Source organism: Bolinopsis microptera, chromosome 9 (genome assembly GCF_026151205.1).
Source record: "Bolinopsis microptera isolate Bmic1 chromosome 9, MBARI_Bmic_1.0, whole genome shotgun sequence".
Classification (NCBI taxonomy): domain Eukaryota; kingdom Metazoa; phylum Ctenophora; class Tentaculata; order Lobata; family Bolinopsidae; genus Bolinopsis; species Bolinopsis microptera.
In genome coordinates, this window is record NC_087080.1 from 6,216,677 (window position 1) to 6,235,619 (window position 18,943).

Consider the following 18,943-nt stretch of genomic DNA (forward strand, 5'->3'; position numbering starts at 1 on the left):
ATATTGAATCACCGTAAATTTTTGCATAGCATTATTTTATATATAGTTTAATAAGCATGCAAAGTTTCAGAAGATTTCATATAGAACTTGGATCACAACGAGACTGCAAAGTTGATAAAAATGGTGAAAACAGCAATTTTCAGTAATTTTAGCAATTTTCTATCAAATTGGGCGTGTCCCCACGTGTGCAACTTTTTGATTTTCAACTTTAAAACTAGCCTATAACACAATTTAGACCTTTAAAAAGCAAAATTAAGCTCCACAACCCAAGGGATGGCCCAACACCAGAGAATACTAATTCACAACTTTTGTGTTTTTATAAAATTATTCTTCAAAAAAGCACTAACTTCAATAGCGAATATCTTTATGAAGGAGCAAAGTAAGAAACTTTTCCGGTAGATTTTCAGAATGCTTGAACAATTATCTAAGATGAAAATGTCCTCAGATTTTGAATAAAATTACTCCTTAATGGTTTAAAATCGATTTGAAAAGTTATTATTTTGTCAAAAATCAAGTTTTAAAAACACTTAACTTAAAGACGTCATCAAGTGATGATGATGACGTTAAATTATTTTTTGATATAGTGTAAACTAAAGTATGAATGATTATCTTTAAAACCTGTGGTTCGAAATGACTGTATCTTTCATACTTTTGAATCTACGGACACTTAAATGTAGGCTACAATTGACTGCAAAAAGCGTCTATATATATATATATATATACTTCACGACAATCTGTTGTAAAACAGGGGTTCCAGAAAACCCACTTCCCGATACTCCTGAAACACGAAATTTTTTTTACAGTCGATTTGGACAAGGTCTAGACGCCCTGCAAAGTTTCAGATCTCTAACTCAATTTTAACGTGGTTTTTAAGGCACCTGAATATGGCGATTTTGGGTTTTTTACCTAATTTCGTATAACATGCTGGCGCGTATTTTGCGCAAATTTCTTAAAAACCTCCACACAACTATTTCTTATTCCTGTCATCTTTAACATTGAATTAGAATGTTTTGAACTTAAATTTACCTGCTGAACTACTTTCGATGAGTCTTAATGCCTGGAAAACAATAAAGGGGATATACTAGTATAGGGGGTATACTACTACTAGTATAGGGGGTAAATAGTATTGTGAATATAAGGGCGACGGTAATGCTTGCCAGCATTGTGATATATCTTCACGACAATCTGTTGTAAAACAGGGGTTCCAGAAAACCCACTTCCCGATACTCCTGAAACATGAAATTTTTTTTACTGTCGACTTGGACAAGGTCTAGACGCCCTGCAAAGTTTCAGATCTCTAACTCAATTTTAACATGGTTTTTAAGGCACCTGAATATGGGGATTTTGGGTTTTTTACCTAATTTCGTATAACATGCTGGCGCGTATTTTGCGCAAATTTCTTAAAAACCTCCATATAACTATTTCTTATTCCTGTCATCTTTAACATTGAATTAGAATGTTTTGAACTTAAATGTACCTGCTGAACTACTTTCGATGAGTCTTAATGCCTGGAAAACAATAAAGGGGATATAATAGTATAGGGGGTAAATAGTATTGTGAATATAAGGGCGACGGTAATGCTTGCCAGCATTGTGATTTTATAATAACTTGTTTTTCATTGATCCAATGATATAGTTTAGTCCGATGATAGAAATTAAAATTAACTGAAATTAAAAAGTTGTCATATCCTGGACAATAAGTTCGCAGTGGAATAATTTTTGAAAAAAATTTAACGGACTTTAATTTGGACGGACCTTAAACGGACGGACATTATTTGAACGGCATTAAGATGAACGCTAGGGCCTCCAGCGTTCAATTAATGTCCGTTCAAATAAGGCCCGATAAGGTAGACTTTAAATAAGAGTAAGTAGCGACAGAATTGTAACGGCTTAGAGGACTTAAAATGAGCTATCGTGAGCAACGGAAGCAAAGTTAACATGACAATTAGCACAAACAGTACCTACCTCTACCTGAGAACACTAAACCCCCAAATCTTTGGGCACGATGAACGTTGGCCGACAGTCACTGGGTTCGAGGTCCTTGGGCACGAACAGGTCTGGGGTACGAACAGACTGTGGTCTAGATCACCTAGCACTGGGATTGCAGACAGGGCCACAATTATAGCTTCGTCAAGTCTGATGTCATTGGAGCTATAAACTGGGGGAACGAGGTTTTGGAATAGGATGTGGTGAATCTGTTTTTTCACTTTACGTTCAAAATTGGGATCGACCACTCACCACATGGCACATATTACTTAATCCATTTTTGGTTATTCGTTAGCAAGTTTACACATACCTATTGTGTAGAAATTACTCTAGCAGAAGCTTTTCAAAACCCCTTCTCCCTTCCAAAAACTGGTGTACGTAATATGTGAACGATCCTTTAACACTTTAAGCAAAAAAGTAAATATTGCAAAACTATTGAAACGATCTATATGAGCCAAAAGTGCCAATAGTTCCAATACAAGAGTCAATAGTGCCAATACAAGTGCCAATAGTGCCAATACAAGAGTCAATAGTGCCAATACAAGAGTCAATAGTGCCAATACAAGAGTCAAAGAGTGCCAATGAATTCGTTAACCATATAAATTGGGGTTTTACTGTTATATATTTTCTACTTCGCATATTTGTATATTAGCCGCATCGAATACGGACTTTTTATAAAATATTCTAGCTGCTTAAACATTGGCATAGTGATAAATAAGCTTGTTTGCAGTAATTAAAAAATGTATTGTCTACTTCCAAATCTGTTCTTGAGTAATATTGAGGCATTTTACAAGCGTAGGAGACTTCTGGAATCTGAATGTTTATTTATGATTGTGTAATCATAATTTGCAACTGTCTTTCTCTTGTTAGTTTTACTTGACAGCAGTGGTGTTACAATTTCCTTTGTGCAGTAGTGAATTACATCTCCATTTGGGATTCTCGGATTAATATTTAGTCCAATCCTTGTGAAAGAAAATCGTATTCCCATCTCAGAGAACTGATTTTAACAAAGCAAGCCTGTCAAGTGATGTCACTTGTATTTATCCGTCTGTTACTAATCTGCTCTATAACAGAAACCCTTGCTTCTCAGTTGAATTGGACTGGGGAGCTTGTATCTGGCTCAATCAATAAATCTGTTGACGTGAGTCATTTCATTTCTTTTCACCATCATAAAATGTACATTAAACATCACGTAAACAATGCATTGGATATTGATTTACATTATGTATTGTACGGTTTGATTAAAAAGGTACAATGGTATTTACGGAATGAACACTGCTTACAAAATATCCCAGCTAAAGAAAACTGAGTCGGTGACAGTATTTGAACTATCAACCGAATGTTCTAGCAACACAACATCCTACCTTACTGCAACCCTGATCGATAAGAAACTGAACCGTGCTCTTCTGACTGCTAATATACTGTGTACTGGTAGTATGGTGAAGAAAGTGTCGGAACCATGGTTACTGGGGTACCAGGATAGTGTACTGCATATAGTAATCAAAGGTTTGCAGATTAATTATCAGTTTCACGTTGGATCCGAAGTTTACAGTCGGACTTACCTTTCTCTTATTGGTCGATAGAGTTTACCATATGACTTTGCAGGTATAGCAGGTACCAAGTATACTATTGGACTTAATCAGACAGAGTTAGACATTAATTGGTCGTCTGAAATTACGCTTAGAAACAGAGAAATGGTTATTAATTCCTTTGCTATATCCGAGGATGACATTTCTACAGAAGGACTAGGGTAAGATTTAACTATTTAAAGTTCAGACATCAAAATTTATTCGTTTTGGCCAACGTTCACAAAAATTGTGTATCGATTTAGTTGTACAATGTTTAATGTTCCAACTGTATATTTCGTAAGACATTTTCCCTAGACTAAGAAAATTTGACGAATTTTCCTTCAGGTATGTTTGGATAAGTGCGACCTCGAAGGATCAGTATCTCTCGAACATCACCAGTGAGAGAAATGTCGCTAAAATGTTTGTAACTCAAAGCTACGGTACACTGAGAGAGTTCTACGAGACCAAGCAGTACAGTTACAACTTGCTGAAGTCACTTCAGATGTTGAGTACGTCTTTATACCTTTCATATTCTTCGAGATGTTCATTTTTCATCTTTTCCAGTGCATAATTATGTGCAAATACGTTGAGAGAATATGTTCATCCTTATAGAATTAGATACTATTCAAGCAGTTAAGTAATATGTAAGTGTTCACTTACAAAGTCTGACAACTGATTATTATTTATTTTACAATATTCAGGTTTTTCTACGTTTGGAGCAGTGACTCTTTCAAATGCTTCTTTTCCATCCCTCAAAACAGGAACTTGGTACATCGGATTGGTTCAAATACCTCAAGCAGGGTAAATTTGTTTAACAAGACATTATGGACACATTAATCTCTTAATCTCCAATAATCTATTCACGGTCTAATCAAAATAATTCATTATTCATCCGTGTTATCTTTCCATCACTTTCCCTTCACCTTATCATGTATCCTGCATCGTGAATTTTAAAATGAGAAATAAATGAACATTGTGCAGGGAGCCTCAAATAACCGACAAACGAGTAATGTTAGAGAAGGTAGTGGTTAAGAACTACAGTTACAACTTCAGGATACTGTTCCTGATTCTTATCTCTATTACAGGTATTCTATAGGCATAGCTCTCTTAAATAACTGTTTGGTCAAATAGCTCCTTTTCATGACCAATGAAGTCTGTTCCAATTTCTCCAATGGATAGCCTTATATTAGCGATGAAACCACAATAGAATTGGTCAACAATCCTCGTTAAGCTTAAAATAAATTATTTTTGCTCTGATAAACATCACCTCTCAGGAGCATTATTCCCGGTAATTAGCCGAGTAGTGTTCGACTACAACAATTTCAAGAACATGCACAGAACAAAACTGAAGGATTGGTTGAGTGTAATGATGGATATGACATGGAGGGGAGACAAGGGTTACCCTTACCTCATGACTCTTCTCATGATGGTACTCTCTGTTGGAGCATTTCAGGTTATTAATATTGGGGTGGGGTGGCTAACATGTGGCTAACATGTGGCTAACATGTGGCTAACATGTGGCTAACATGTGGCTAACATGTGGCTAACATGTGGCTAACATGTGGCTAACATGTGGCTAACATGTGGCTAACATGTGGCTAACATGTGGCTAACATGTGGCTAACATGTGGCTAACATGTGGCTAACATGTGGCTAACATGTGGCTAACATGTGGCTAACATGTGGCTAACATGTGGCTAACATGTGGCTAACATGTGGCTAACATGTGGCTAACATGTGGCTAACATGTGGCTAATATGTGGCTAACATGTGGCTAACATTTAACTCACTTATTGTGAGCAACAAATGTTATCTCTATTCTCTAGTCATTGTTTTTAAACATTTAATTTGTGATATTTTCACTGATCCAGGGGAAGAACATCTTCCCTTTAACATAAAAAGTTGTGTTGACAATTAAATTGATCGTATTAATATCGGTACAGGTGGTCAGTGCCAAGTGGTCGGACATGATAGAATTCGGAGACAGAGATATCTGCTATTACAACGAAAAGTGTTATCGACCATTCGGTTCGTAAGTAAGAAATGTAGTCCATGATCACCTTATTCAGCTGTTATTTATATTACAGCATTTTTTCAAATAAAGTTAACATTCGTTTGATCTGAATGTTGGGGTATTTGTGACTGACCGACCAATCACATCTGAACTCTTTCAATTAAATTCTTTTTTTCTTTAAAAAACTGCAACAAAATTTTCACCCAATTACATTGTTTCAGTCTGGTACGATATCAGTGTTACTGTTAACATTACAGTGTTTCAGTCTGGTACGATATCAGTGTTAACATTACATTGTTTCAGTCTGGTACGATATCAGTGTTAACGACTGCGCCAGTAACCTCCCCTTCGCAGTACACGGAGTGATTCTTCTGTTCTACTTCTCGTTCTGTGAAGCCTATTGTAAATCTGTTGGTCACACGTTAGTCAGATTGTACATTTGATCTGAATGTATCCTCCGAAATATAACTTCTGACCCAAGGTCTGGCAGCCGTTCGGCTATAAACAAACTTGGGTATAAACAAACTTGTTTACGCAGTAATTTCGTTTACGATATTTAATTATTTTGTAGCAATTCCAGCTGGGCATTTTCTTTAAATTCAATATATGTTATTCTTATCTGATGAATTTCCAGTCACTATGATTACGCCATACCTTACTCGTTTGGGGTAACCCTCATTTGTGAAGCGATCGGATCCTTTCTCTACCATATTTGTCCGAGTCAAATCATCTTTCAGGTAAACTAAGTTTTAAAGTGTTAAGACTAGAGCTCCTTTAAATTTGCATTCTGTCCAAAAAATAACTAACATTTTTTTCTTTGAGCTATGATTATGTTCATCATGATCATTCCCAGGCCAAATTAAAAACCCAATCCTCGTTTCAGTTTGATACGATGTTCATGTTTATGATGTCAATCTTGCTTATAGTTGGGATATTTGAAGGGTACTCTATTAGAAAGAATGATATTATCTACCACTACGATTTGGAGAGAGCTCCCAAAGCCCTACAGCCCAGCAAAGTTATATGTTTCTTTGTGGGTCCGGTGTACTTCTTTAACTTTATCGCAAACTGGAGTGCAACACAAGGTAGCCTTTATACTTGGCTCAATTACCGGCAAATAATCTCCGACTCACCTGTGTTTGATCTGTTCTTCACATTTCGACTTTGATGGTTAATAAAAGTATCAAAATTACTAATCATAAAATCTAACGAGCTCAACCTCGACATTTGTAACACAACATGATACTTATTTCAGGGTTTCCAGTGTGGATGAATGTGGTGTTCTACCTCAGCTACTCCTTTTGGCTGATCTGTATTCTTACATGGGCTGCTTACAACCTGGGCCTACTAAAAAGAACCTTTCTTCCTCTCCCTGTTAGACCCACTCTAGCTTCTCCAGAAGATGGTCTCACTCTCGAGCACATCTTCACTCCTAACTCTCTGAACGTAAGATAATTCCCCTCCTCGGGTATTCGGTATTTCAGCTTGGTGATAGTGTACCAACTTCTCTTAGCGATTTTCAATTTAATGTAAATTGGAGGAATTTAGAAATTCTGAACAGAACATGATATTAGTGATATACCCTAGCTAATTAACTTTTTTTCAGAGAATAAGTCACAGAGCAAGGATGGTATTGAAGATAGTGTTGTTCGTAGTTTACTCTGTTATTTCAGCGGTTGGAGCAGGTTTAGCCTTCCTCCAGTTGGTGTCCTTTTCCATTTATCTACTTGGGATACTGATTGTCGCCATGTTGGTGAGTGTGACATATGTGACACATTTTGCATTTGGTGGTCCTTAAAACCTGCTGTAGGATTCTACAGACTCTACCTTAGGAATTTGAATTAAACCGTTTTATGTTTTCACATGTGGTTATTTTTCAGGCGCTTACCTGCATAACGTTTATCCCGGTAATGCACAATTTAATAGTGTGGGTCCGGAAGAACAACATAGGATCAGTATCCTGTGGAGAACTGAGATTTTGGGGCAGTAATCAGATTGTTATAACTCTGATAATGGTGATATACGTCCTGATAGGATGTGTCTTCAGTGCTGTCTCACTCATCTTCTTCTCCAAATACGAGACCACTAACAAATCAACATCTCCCTGGCTCTCACGAGAGTTAAACTCAGAGTGTTTCGCTGATGATTTCTACAGCTCCCACGATATTTGGCACCTCATGGCCAGCTTCTCCCTGGTGATAATGATCCTGGTGAACGTACAGATCAGTAAACCTTGTCGGGACTGTTACTTATCATATCTCAGTGCTGACGAGAAAGAAACTGTCAGGAGGATGACAGTGAGATGGAAGAACGGAGAGCGACCTCAAACTATTGGACAAACTTTGCAGAGAATAATGAGGAAGAATGTCCCAGAGCAGAAGGATTCCACTGCTAGTGGAGAACCTCTCTCTCAATCCACTCAACAAGAATCTCCCGACAGATCTCAACACTCTAACCATGTATAAAAACAAAAAACTAGCGACCATACGAAGATGGACAAAATAACGTAGGGCAAATAAGTAGTTTTAATAAATGAAAGGCAATTGAGCTTCCTTGACGTATTTCATATTTGTCGTGGTTATTGCAATAATTATAAATCATCCAAATTTAAGGTACGACTAAAATAACTCCTATGAATATGCAGAAAAGATGACTGTTGTTCTGTGTTCGTTGAAAAACGTTCACCGTTTTATTCGCTTTTGTTTAAATAATTTAACGTCCGTACACATTTTACTTTTAGCTGATAGAAGTTATGAAAAAGGGGAACAAAAAGATACATTTATTACGATGATAGGCAGCAATAATCACCTTTTAGTATCAGCTAATGTAATCAACGCATCGTTCTTACTAACGTCAAATGTCCATTAAACAATAATCGAATCAAGATTTTGATTTTCAAAGCTCACAAATAAGTAAAATAATCCAACATAATACTTACATAATGATTTTCCATTTTGTCGAAGATTTTGATTAACAATTAATTTTCATATTTTCGTTTTGTGAAGCATTCTTGATTCTGCTCTGAGCTTCCTCTGACCGAAATCAAACTTCCAGCCCCTCAATAGTGTCATATGCCATTTATAGTAGACTGACTAATTGGTTGCAGCTGTGAAATTTAATCAAAACTGTAAAATTTCGGTCCTGGAAATTTCATCTTCTAAAACTGAAAATGGGACCTCAGAGTCAGACCGAAATCAAACTTTTAGCACCTCAATTATATCATACACTATTTAATTTTATAGTTGACTGACTAATTGGTTTCTGGAGAAAAATCCGGTCAAAACTGTGCAATTTGGGTGAGAAAAAATGGGAGGATTATGGTTTTTGTCGGGGATTTCAACTTCCTATACCTTAATTTGTTTTCCTACCATCCCCAGTTAGCTGACTAATTAATCACTGGACGAAAATTCCATAAAATGTGTCAAATTTGTCTTGTGTTGAAAATGGTTTAGAAAATGGAAAATATCAGGATCATGTAGTATTTGAACAATTACCCTGCCCCCAGTTTCCTCCTATCTGTCGTGTTGTCTGGTGTCGGTACAACACGTCGTCGGTTAACCCCTGATACCAGTTTGTGGTGGAAGGAGTCGTCCCCAACACACCTCGACGGCGATCCACCCTCATCGTTCACGAGTTTCAATTTCATCTGATGGTTACCAGGATCTGTTGGAGCTGGGATCTGCAGTAGGATTGTGCTCAACCGTGCGCGTGGATATCATCTCCATAGGGGTCGTTCACATATTAGTATTACGTAATCATTTGTTGGACTTGGAACATTTTTATCCCCCCCTCCTCCGAAATCAGTTTACACATAGCTATAATGTCAAAATTACACAAGCGTTATAGCCGCTATAGCGTAATCATTTGGAAACCCCTCCCACAGTGGCGTAACTTTGCCTGTTGGCGACTAGTGAAGTCAATCCCGATGTCGGGAATTCCCGATCCTGGGATTTCCCGACCATTTTTGACCTAAAATTCCCGACCGGGAAATTTTTTTATTTCCCGAATTTTGGGACATTTTATGCAATGTAATTAAAAAAATTTTAGCGCCTAGATTAGCTTGCTAATGCTTATCATTCCGCCGAATCTTTATGAAATATAATAGCCTGGGGTCCCCGCCCAAATAAGCTAATACTCGAATCTTCGATGCTCACGCTGGGTAATAAATGATCATGATATAATATTCATCGCCACACGTGTTTTTATTTTATGTTACGTTGCACGTACGTGTTCATGTTGTACTGTTGTAAAATATGCGCGCATCTATAAGAGAGCTCTCTGGCAGTTACGAAACTCGAGAGACTGTGGGATACTGAAGGGAAAGGAAGCAGTTCTAACGAGCGCTTCTCAAACACAAGGATATATCTTGTGAACTTGGCTAGTAATAGTATATATGAAACATTTGACACGGAGTTGTAAAGTGAGCTATGTGCCTCGCCGGGCTAAAGTAGTGGATGTCCTTGCTGTACGGCAAGTTAAAGTTAAACAAGGAACTGAAACTACTAGGTTCCGTACAGACTCAACTCTGCACCCATGTCAATATGTTCATTATATGCAAGCCTCTTGATTTATAACTGCCTGATTGCTGATCCGACCGCTTTGTCTTTAGTTCTGTAGATAGAGTGTAATAATTACTTCGCTGCGCGCGAGTTGGTTCCGTTTACATAACACGTCAATTGTGTTAATCATTCCGACTTTGTTACTTTTTGCAAACAAAGCTAGATGTCCGAGTCTAATGCGAATTCAGGTGACGATGTAGAAGTTCTTGAGGTTCAAGATCACTCTCAAAATGATTCTTCTTCGCTTTTTGTGACTCATAGTCATAGTGAAACCTTCGAAATTTTCTGCTGCTTGGCAGCAGTTCAAAAAGGGACATGTACCCAAATTAGGATTTGCTCAATGTAATTGTAAACACTGTTCGAAAGTTCTAAAGACTAGAATTAGAAAATTCTAATCAAAATTGCAATTGACACTCTATACTGCTTCAAGTGCACTTTTATGAAACTCGTAGTCAAACTCCAGGATTGGCACTATTTGTTTTAACGAACTTTCAATATTCGGGAATCCCGATTTCCGGGAAATCCCGGCAAATTCCCGATTTTTGGGAATCCGGGAAATTTTTCCCGATTTTCGGGAATCCCAGGATTCATTTCGGTCGGGATTCCCGAATCCCGGGATTTAAAAATGAGATCGGGAATGACTTAACTATTGGCGACCCCCTCCCCCTGAAAAATCGCCTCCCTGCCTCCTCCCCTGTTGGCGACCCTCCCTAAAATTGAACAAGTTCGATGATTTTATTTTTAGAGGATACGCCGGGTAAAATTTCTAAAAAAGTGTGTTGTAAAGACCCGTATAGAGCCACCTCTAAGGGCTTTGAGACAGTTTATTAAATATAATACAGGGTGGGCCAAAAGTCAGTGTGCAAACGTTGGCCTTAATAGCTCAGTCACTGAGTGCCCAATTGAAATACTTCCTTCTGGTATGACTTAGTACCACCACTGGTTCGAGGAATTTTTCAACTCGAAAAATATTCGCGTTCATTTTTTTCAAATGGAGGTTCATTTTTACATTTATTTTATAGTTTGGATAGTCGGATCAAGCTAAATGTTATCGAATTGTGTTTGGCCATTCGAATTACGTCTGTCCTGAAAGAATCAGAACTGTAGCTTCTCAGATGACCGAGATACGAAGCATAACGAGTTTATTCATTACGTGTGATCAGGTGATTGGTTTACCTAATCACGTGATAAGGTGACCCCGTTAACTACCCCGTTAAACATTATGGGAATTGTTAAGGGTGCCCAATTAAGGTGTCGTGTCACGGTGTCACATAATCACCCAGTCAATTTTGTTAACGAGATACACAAAATGCTTGATAACTTCGTCATTTCTAATCCGTTTTGCCTCATGTTTTCAGATAATATGCAACATTTGATAATCTACCGTCTCTGAAAAAATTAGGCGTTCAGCCTGTTCAGAGAAAACAATATAGGTGTTTTAGTATTGAATGGGCGTGGTCTAAAATATTCGAATTTTCAAATTTTGACGACGGAATCCTCGAACCAGTAAGTACAGTATGCCATCTGCAAAGCAACAGCTCTCAAATATAAAACACGGCGGAGGTATAAGACCCAACGTTTGCACACTGACTTTTGGCCCACCCTGTATAATAATCAATAATATCGAAAGTCGTTTCAAAATATTTTCAAACTCAAAGTTGAAATCACACTCACACTAAAAAGATTAATTATTTTGTCAAATAGTAAAAATAAAAAAAAACTCTCGACACATTACAGTACGTAAGCATGATTAGCATCAGCATGCCTTTCATTTTATTTGTACCACTTAAGTCCCAGAACCTTTTATCTTTTAATTCTGCTTGCTATAGTTTGTTATAATATACGGCTATTCTAATTTCTAGAAATTTTCAAGCGTGACGATGAAAATTTTATCGCGAGAATTATTTTTAAGATTTTGTGCATTAAAAAGCCGCGCGGAGTGGGGTAAGGCTTGCTGTTATCAGCGCTTTGGCAGTGAAAAATATGCTGAAATATGTCAGTCCATTAAGCGAACGTTGTTTATTACTGCTCGTTTATTGTGTGTTTGCTGTCGTCCTATGTTATGTTATGTTATGATATGATGTCATGATTTAGCGATTATTGGTCGCTGTATTACTCAATCATCCCTCATCTATTGGACTTCCTCAAACCAGGTACGTTGTGTAGCAGAAATGCTGGCCAGCTGTCCTCTGAGTTAGCTAGTGTTGACTGTTGCTCAAGAAGCACGCGTTTTGCGTTCGATTTGTAAATATTTATTGAAAATAAGCTAGGTAGGGACGTGATGTTCTTGTTGGTGTCTGTTAGAGCTAGTAAAGGTCCTTTAAAAAAGATGGATGCTTTGAAACATCGGTTATTGTACGTATCTAGCCATTCGCTACTGTTCTCATGATTTGAACCATGCGTGGGTATGTTATCTGGAAACAAATTTCTAATTGATACAGGTACTGTGTTAGGAAAGTGCTTCATGCGGTGCATTAATGTAAGCGCATTCTTTACGATGATGCCGTGTATTGTCAAAATCTCAAATTTGCAGAATGCTTCTCTGGTGTGAGCTGGCAATTTGCCGTCTTTGTAAAAGTAATTTACATATCCTGGCATAACCATCCGCATTCCTTGCTTTTGTTTACGGAATAATGTCTCAATGTGACATTTTGCCGCGAATCCCCAGGCTAACGAGCAGTAGTTAACATGTGCCTCAATAAAACTATGGTAGAGTTGTAGTCGCACTTTTAGGGGCAGATGTCGTTTTAATTTGAACATGATGCCTATGTACCTACTCATTTTTAATCTTACCGCTGTGATATGTTTACACCATGTTAGTTTCTCATCAATTATAACACCCAGAAACCGTGCCTCAGTAACCCGTTCAATGTTTGTTCCAGATATGTTGAGACTTATTTTGGAATAATCTACTTTACGGTTACTGAAGACCATATAGTGGGTCTTCTTCAGGTTTAAAGAAAGCCCGTTGCTACTTACCCAATTCACTAGAAGTGTTGCAATCATAGAGAGCTTACTTTGAATTTCTTCCTCGTTATGGCCCGTGACTATAATATTTGCATCATCGGCGTAAAGTATGAACTTGGCCAGGTCTGAGATTCCGGGGAGGTCGTTTATATAGATGACGAAGAGTAGGGGGCCCAGAATAGAGCCTTGAGGAATACCATAATTGATCGTCTTGGGACTGGAATCAACCCCGTTGACTGTGACGAACTGATGACGATCGTGAAGATAGGAGTCGAACCAGCTCAGTGCTATACCTCTAATTCCGTAGTGTTCCAGTTTTTTAAGCAAAATTTTATGTTCAAGTAGGTCGAAAGCTTTGGAGTAGTCTAACAGTAGGAGCACCGCAATTTGTTTCCTGCCAAGGTAATGAAGGATAGAGTTCTGTGCATTAAGAAGAGCATGCTCGCATGACATCCCCGGTCTAAAGCCGTATTGGCTTTCGAACAGAGAGCCGTTTTTATCAAGAAATTCAAGGACTCTAGTGTGCATTAACTTTTCGTAAATTTTTGAGAATGAGCTAAGAAGAGATATGGGTCTATAGTTAGTGACATCTGTCTTACTACCTCCCTTGTGGATAGGGATTACGCGTGCAGTTTTAAGAGCAGTTGGAAATATGCCCTGTGTAAATGATGAGTTTATGATAGTAGAAATCACACCGGTGAACTTGCTATCATGGTTTGCGACTTTCATCGGCCCAATTTTGGTATCCAGTGTTGACTTATTCTTAAATTTTAGAATCACTTCACTCACCTCAGTTGGTGTTACCGGCCTAAGATACATCGAATTCGATGTTGGGTTCCTAAGATATCTACTAAAACCCCCAGGATCAAAAGTTTGTCTAGCACTAATCTTTGCTTTAATGTTTGAAGCTATATTTGAGAAGTAGTTGTTAAATTTTGCTGCAACATCGGTGCCATTGCTGATAATAGATCCGTCGTCGCCTTTCAGTTTTATAGAATTTTTTTCTTTCAACTTCCTGTTCAACAGCGTGTTAATCATTTGCCATTGCTTTTTAGAGTTCTCACAATGCTCGTCAAAAAATTTCTTATAATATTTTGCTTTAGCTAAGTCAATGTGCTTGTTGCAGAATTTATCAATTTTTTCATACGCTTCATCATTGGCCTTGGTTGAAGTTGTGATTTTTAGGTGGTGGAGCTTATGCCTTCGCGCACACGCATCCTCTAGCCAGGGAAGAATCCAAGGTTTTGGATCTCTTCGTTCATTTTTACGCCGCGGCCTGGATTTGTTCAAGGGGTATGCCTCATCATAATGTTTGGTGTAAATTTCACAAAATTTTTCGTACTGTACTTCACAATTTTCGTGTAAACTCACTTCACTCCAGTCCTCACTTTCGATCAAACTTTGAAATTTAGCATTGTTAGCTTCGCCAAATCTCCGTGCCTGTTTGATACTTGGTTTTTTACTTGTAACCCTCCCGCATGGCCCCTCTCTGTCCCCAAGTAGAAGCGTAGTAAGGGTGGCTAGGTGGTCTGATACGTGTAGAGTAAGCACCTGACAACTTGCCGTGTTCTTGATGTCATTAGAATACACGTGGTCTATGAGTGTTGCACTGTGGTCTGTAATTCTGGTGGGCCTTGAAATCATTTGAACGAAACCGTAGTTTTCAAAAGTTGCAACAAGGTTCTGACTGTGCACGTCCTTATCGTATTTTATTAGATCAATATTGAAGTCACCCGTGAATAAAATGTGTTTACGTGAGTGCCTGTCTAGGCTTCTAAGTACATTATCTAGCAGTTTCATGAACTTATCAACATTACGCGATGGTGAGCGGTAAACATTGATTAGTAGCTTGGTCTTGTTAAAACCTTTGCAGTTGTGGATTTTTATAAATTGGAATTCACCACTTGTTTCTTCCTCACAGCTGAAGTTTGGCCTGTACTGTTCTATTTGCTCCTCTGTACATACCTGTCTATTTACGTATAACACCAGTCCACCCCCACGGCCAGATGTACGTGCTGGTTCCTGTAATATCGGCTCATGAAATCCCTCTAGAAGTATGTCATTAATACCGTTAGGTAGCTTACTTAGAGCGCAGTTTGTTTCATTGAAACTCAGTATATCGTAATTTAGATACGTGTGAATTTCTTCTCGGAAATGAGTTATGTTTTTGTGTAAAGATCGTACGTTTAATGAAAATACTTTTAGTTCATTGGTTTTTGATGGTGAGATATGGACTTGTTGAATGTACTCACATCTTGTTAGCATTTCACTAAGATCTTTCCAATACATGGAGTCGTGCTCAAGTTCCTCTATTTGGTTTCCAATTGAATTTATGAGGCTGGATTTATTGTAAGGGTTGTAAGTGTGCCGGATTGAGGAGGAGTTATAATCATCATTTAGATCTATACTGCTAGTGCTGTAACCAGGTATGTTTTCTACGCAGCATTTGACGCATCCTAGCTCATATCTATAACACTTCTTGTGGACTGCTAGTTCACACCAATCACACTCTCTCACATTTCTTGAAGAGTAAGACCAGCCCAGACAACTGTGACATTGCTGCTTGTATTTTTTTGAAGTATTGTGCGAATCTAAGATACATTCATCGCAGGCTCTTATTGGCAAAATACTACTAAGGCATTCGTAGCAGGTCCAATAAGTTTTAGCTAGTTCATCGGCTTCTAATTTAGTTTACTTTTCACATTTGTAATGTTTCAATCGTTCGCACAGTGCACAGTAAAGATGAGGGTGGTTCTTTGGGATCCGTTTTTCACATTTGTCACAGTGGTTTGGCCTGATCTGGTCTACATAACTCGCACATGGTTTCATAGATGAACAATGAGTAAAAGTAAAAGTAAAAGTAAAAATAAAATGATATGATGTATAGTATTAATAGGTATAGCACGTAATCCTATCAGGACTGTTTAGCGAGGACTGCTCAGCCCTGTTTGTAAATCAGCCCGTGATTTCCTAGTTTCCTGTACCTATACCTTAATACCTCCTGCAGTTAATTACCTCCTGCTGTTCTAACTGTTCTGTTCTTAACTATGAGAAAACTTTACTTTTACTTTGCAATTATGTAAACACTGTACAGGGTGGGGCGACCGCTAATCTAATGTTAGTCTAATGTTAGTCGTCTACTGTCAGTTGTGTAATGTACAATGTGTAGTGTGTAATGTAATGTACAATGTATAAAGAAGAACGCAGCTGTGTGGCGAGGTTTTAAGTTTAATCAAGGACTATATATAACGAAAAATTGAGCTAAGATAAGATAAGATAAGCGATTTTATCGATGTTTATTTTTCCAAAATGAAGATGAGAATTAGTTGCTTAGATTTGGTAATTCTTTTGTTTCGTTGCGAGATTGTGGCAAGCATAGAATTAAGTTCTGGGACCAAAAGTGGTATGTTGTTCAGAATAAAATTTAGCTCATATCTCATGGTATGTTATTCAGAATAAAATTTAGCTCATATCTCATAGTACATGACTACCCACATGTGAGCCAAACAGGCCATTAACCAAGTGACGAGATCACTGACTGAGTGCTCGGATCAGGTATCCGATGAGTTTTGAAATGGTCATAACTTAGCCATATTTTAACCAATGAACTTGAAACTTTGGGAAAGGTTTTCAATTATCAAGCCAAATGTTTGCAAAAAATTTTGAGTTCTTAGCTTAAAGCGTTCTCATTTTATGAAGACAATAGTGAAAAAGAGGGAGTGTCACGCCACGCCCACTGTAATTGGGCGTGGCTTACGAAACTTTCAGGAAATCTAAGTTTGACCCATATCTATAATCTCTGAAATTTTGGTGCAATTTGGAGACGAATTACGTGAGTTATTAAGAGGTTGCGTGTGGGTAGTCACTTATGGGCCACCCTGTATCTTGTTACAACACTCATTTGCAGTAAAACTCTTCAACTATACTAATAAATTGACGGCGTAGTGGCAATGGTCCTTGTCTAAAGCCGAGTGCTAGCAGTATGCAGTGTACCCAGCAGTCAGTCATTGCTGATTTCCCCGCGTGGTTCAGGTGTAAGCCGTCACGTGACAGGTGAGGAAGTCCGAAACATATGTTCTCAAAGAGTTTGAAATTTGGAGTTCTGAGTGACAGTTTGAGAAGTAATTCATTGAGATAGTTAATGCGTCTGTTCATGTTGTTGTAAGGATCAGCGGACATGGAGAGGTTTGTGATGCAGTCAAAAAGGAATTGTGTTTTGTATTTTTGCACGAAATGTTTCAGGTGGTTGTGCAGTGTTATCGGGTTAGCTGCGGAGACTTTCATCATGTCATTTATGCCTGCTGATATCAAAACCACGTCAGCCTGTTCGATGGATTTGCTGTGCTCATGGAGATCACGCAAAAAGAAGAGGTTCTCTCTAAATGCGATAACAGGCTCACGGAATAAGGAACAGTCAAAGGACGCATTCTTAGAGTCTGATAGTATGAGGACCTTTTTAGGTCGGCTCGCAGTGCTGGCAGGGTTGCGTGGCGGCCTGGTTGATCTAGCAGAGTGATCTAGAAGAACTCGACATGTGATGCTGATTCTAGGCCCAGTAAAATCAGATTCTTGAATGGGTGGAACGCTGTGATCAAACATGTCTTGGCTGGCACGTGACATAGCATACAGAGAGCCGTGGTGTGGTGTAAGTTCTCCCTTGCCATAACCGAAGGCTAGTTTCCTCCGAAAGGTAATTGGGCGGGATGCCCCCAGAGAGATGGTCATAATGAGGCTTTCAGGGTCTATTGAGTCTTCGTTATCACTGTGTGGGGGAATACTGGACGTGTGTTTGTCGTATTTAGTGACCATAAAACTGTTGTAGTGATGAGTTTGGTCGGGGGCAAGTGTTTTAAAGTGTTCAACAATTTGTTTGAGATACGGATTCGTGCTGATGTCCCGTGGACTGTGTGACCCCCCTGCGTACTTGTAGGGTACGTCCCCATAGTAGGCCACTTTCCTATTACTGAATGTGCGGTCATAATCCGTGTCGGCGTCTAACAGGTCAGGTGTGAAGCTTTCAAACGGTGTACCGGGGAAAGTCAAATAGGCAAGGCCAAGGAAAGTACCTGTGTTCTCCTCGTTACCCGTATCAGTGTGTGTTGTCTGCTGGACTTCAGTTATCAGTGTAGTCGCGTGCTGGATGCTTTTCTTAAGCTGTTCCATCTGTGCAGCAGCTTCTTGTTCGTGCCTCGTAAAAATTGATATTAGTTCACTAGTGTTGCGAGTCAAGTCCTTGTTGTAAAACTCAACCTCAGGTGCAATACGCTTTTCTAATGCGTTTTGGAGTTTCCTCTCTGTATTTCGTTCATTCAGAGCTTTCTCGTCAAGAACTAGAGCTAGTTCATTGCGCATTTGTGCAACTGAGAGGTGGCGGTCGCGAATTAACTCAAGGCATAGTCCAGGTGTGAAGGTGTATAGGTTTGTGGTTTGAGTTTCCCGGTTTGTGGTTTGAGTTTCCCGGTCAGTAAATTCGCCTGGAAAATGTTCAACTTGCGTACCTGCTTCGAGAGTGTTTGCTAGGTAGCCCTCTTGAGTACTGGTAGCGGTGGGCGGCCCGCTACCTAGCAGCCCGGGAGTAGTCGTCTTATCTTCCGTCTGAAGTTCTCCATCAGGAAGGTCCGTAGTTGTAGTGTCCGTTTCGGCCATGGTGTGCAGTATAGTTGGTAAAGTATAAGCAGTCGCCCACGATGTACGAGCTTATCAGCTGCTCATTTAAAACGCACACAAATATGATAAGACAATAATGAATATGATAAGACAATAATGTTATGATAAGACAATAGCCAAAACACTCAGTTTTGCTTTGACATACGTTGCATGCCACTTTTCGCTAGTGCCGTAGTTAAGTTT

At 38.7% G+C, this 18,943-nt stretch overlaps 1 protein-coding gene across 1 annotated transcript; it reads left to right on the plus strand.

The window, feature by feature from the left end:
* Positions 1–3,253: 3,253 nt before the first annotated feature.
* On the plus strand, positions 3,254–8,501 carry LOC134821112 (uncharacterized). The gene is made up of 13 exons (XM_063831776.1): positions 3,254–3,491; positions 3,591–3,735; positions 3,899–4,062; positions 4,255–4,354; positions 4,535–4,638; positions 4,828–5,006; positions 5,497–5,581; positions 5,871–5,988; positions 6,202–6,304; positions 6,451–6,652; positions 6,823–7,013; positions 7,174–7,320; positions 7,448–8,501. Exons 1-13 carry the CDS (start codon positions 3,254–3,256, stop codon positions 8,030–8,032), a joined length of 2,361 nt encoding a protein of 786 aa, XP_063687846.1. The 3' UTR covers positions 8,033–8,501.
* Positions 8,502–18,943: the final 10,442 nt, after the last annotated feature.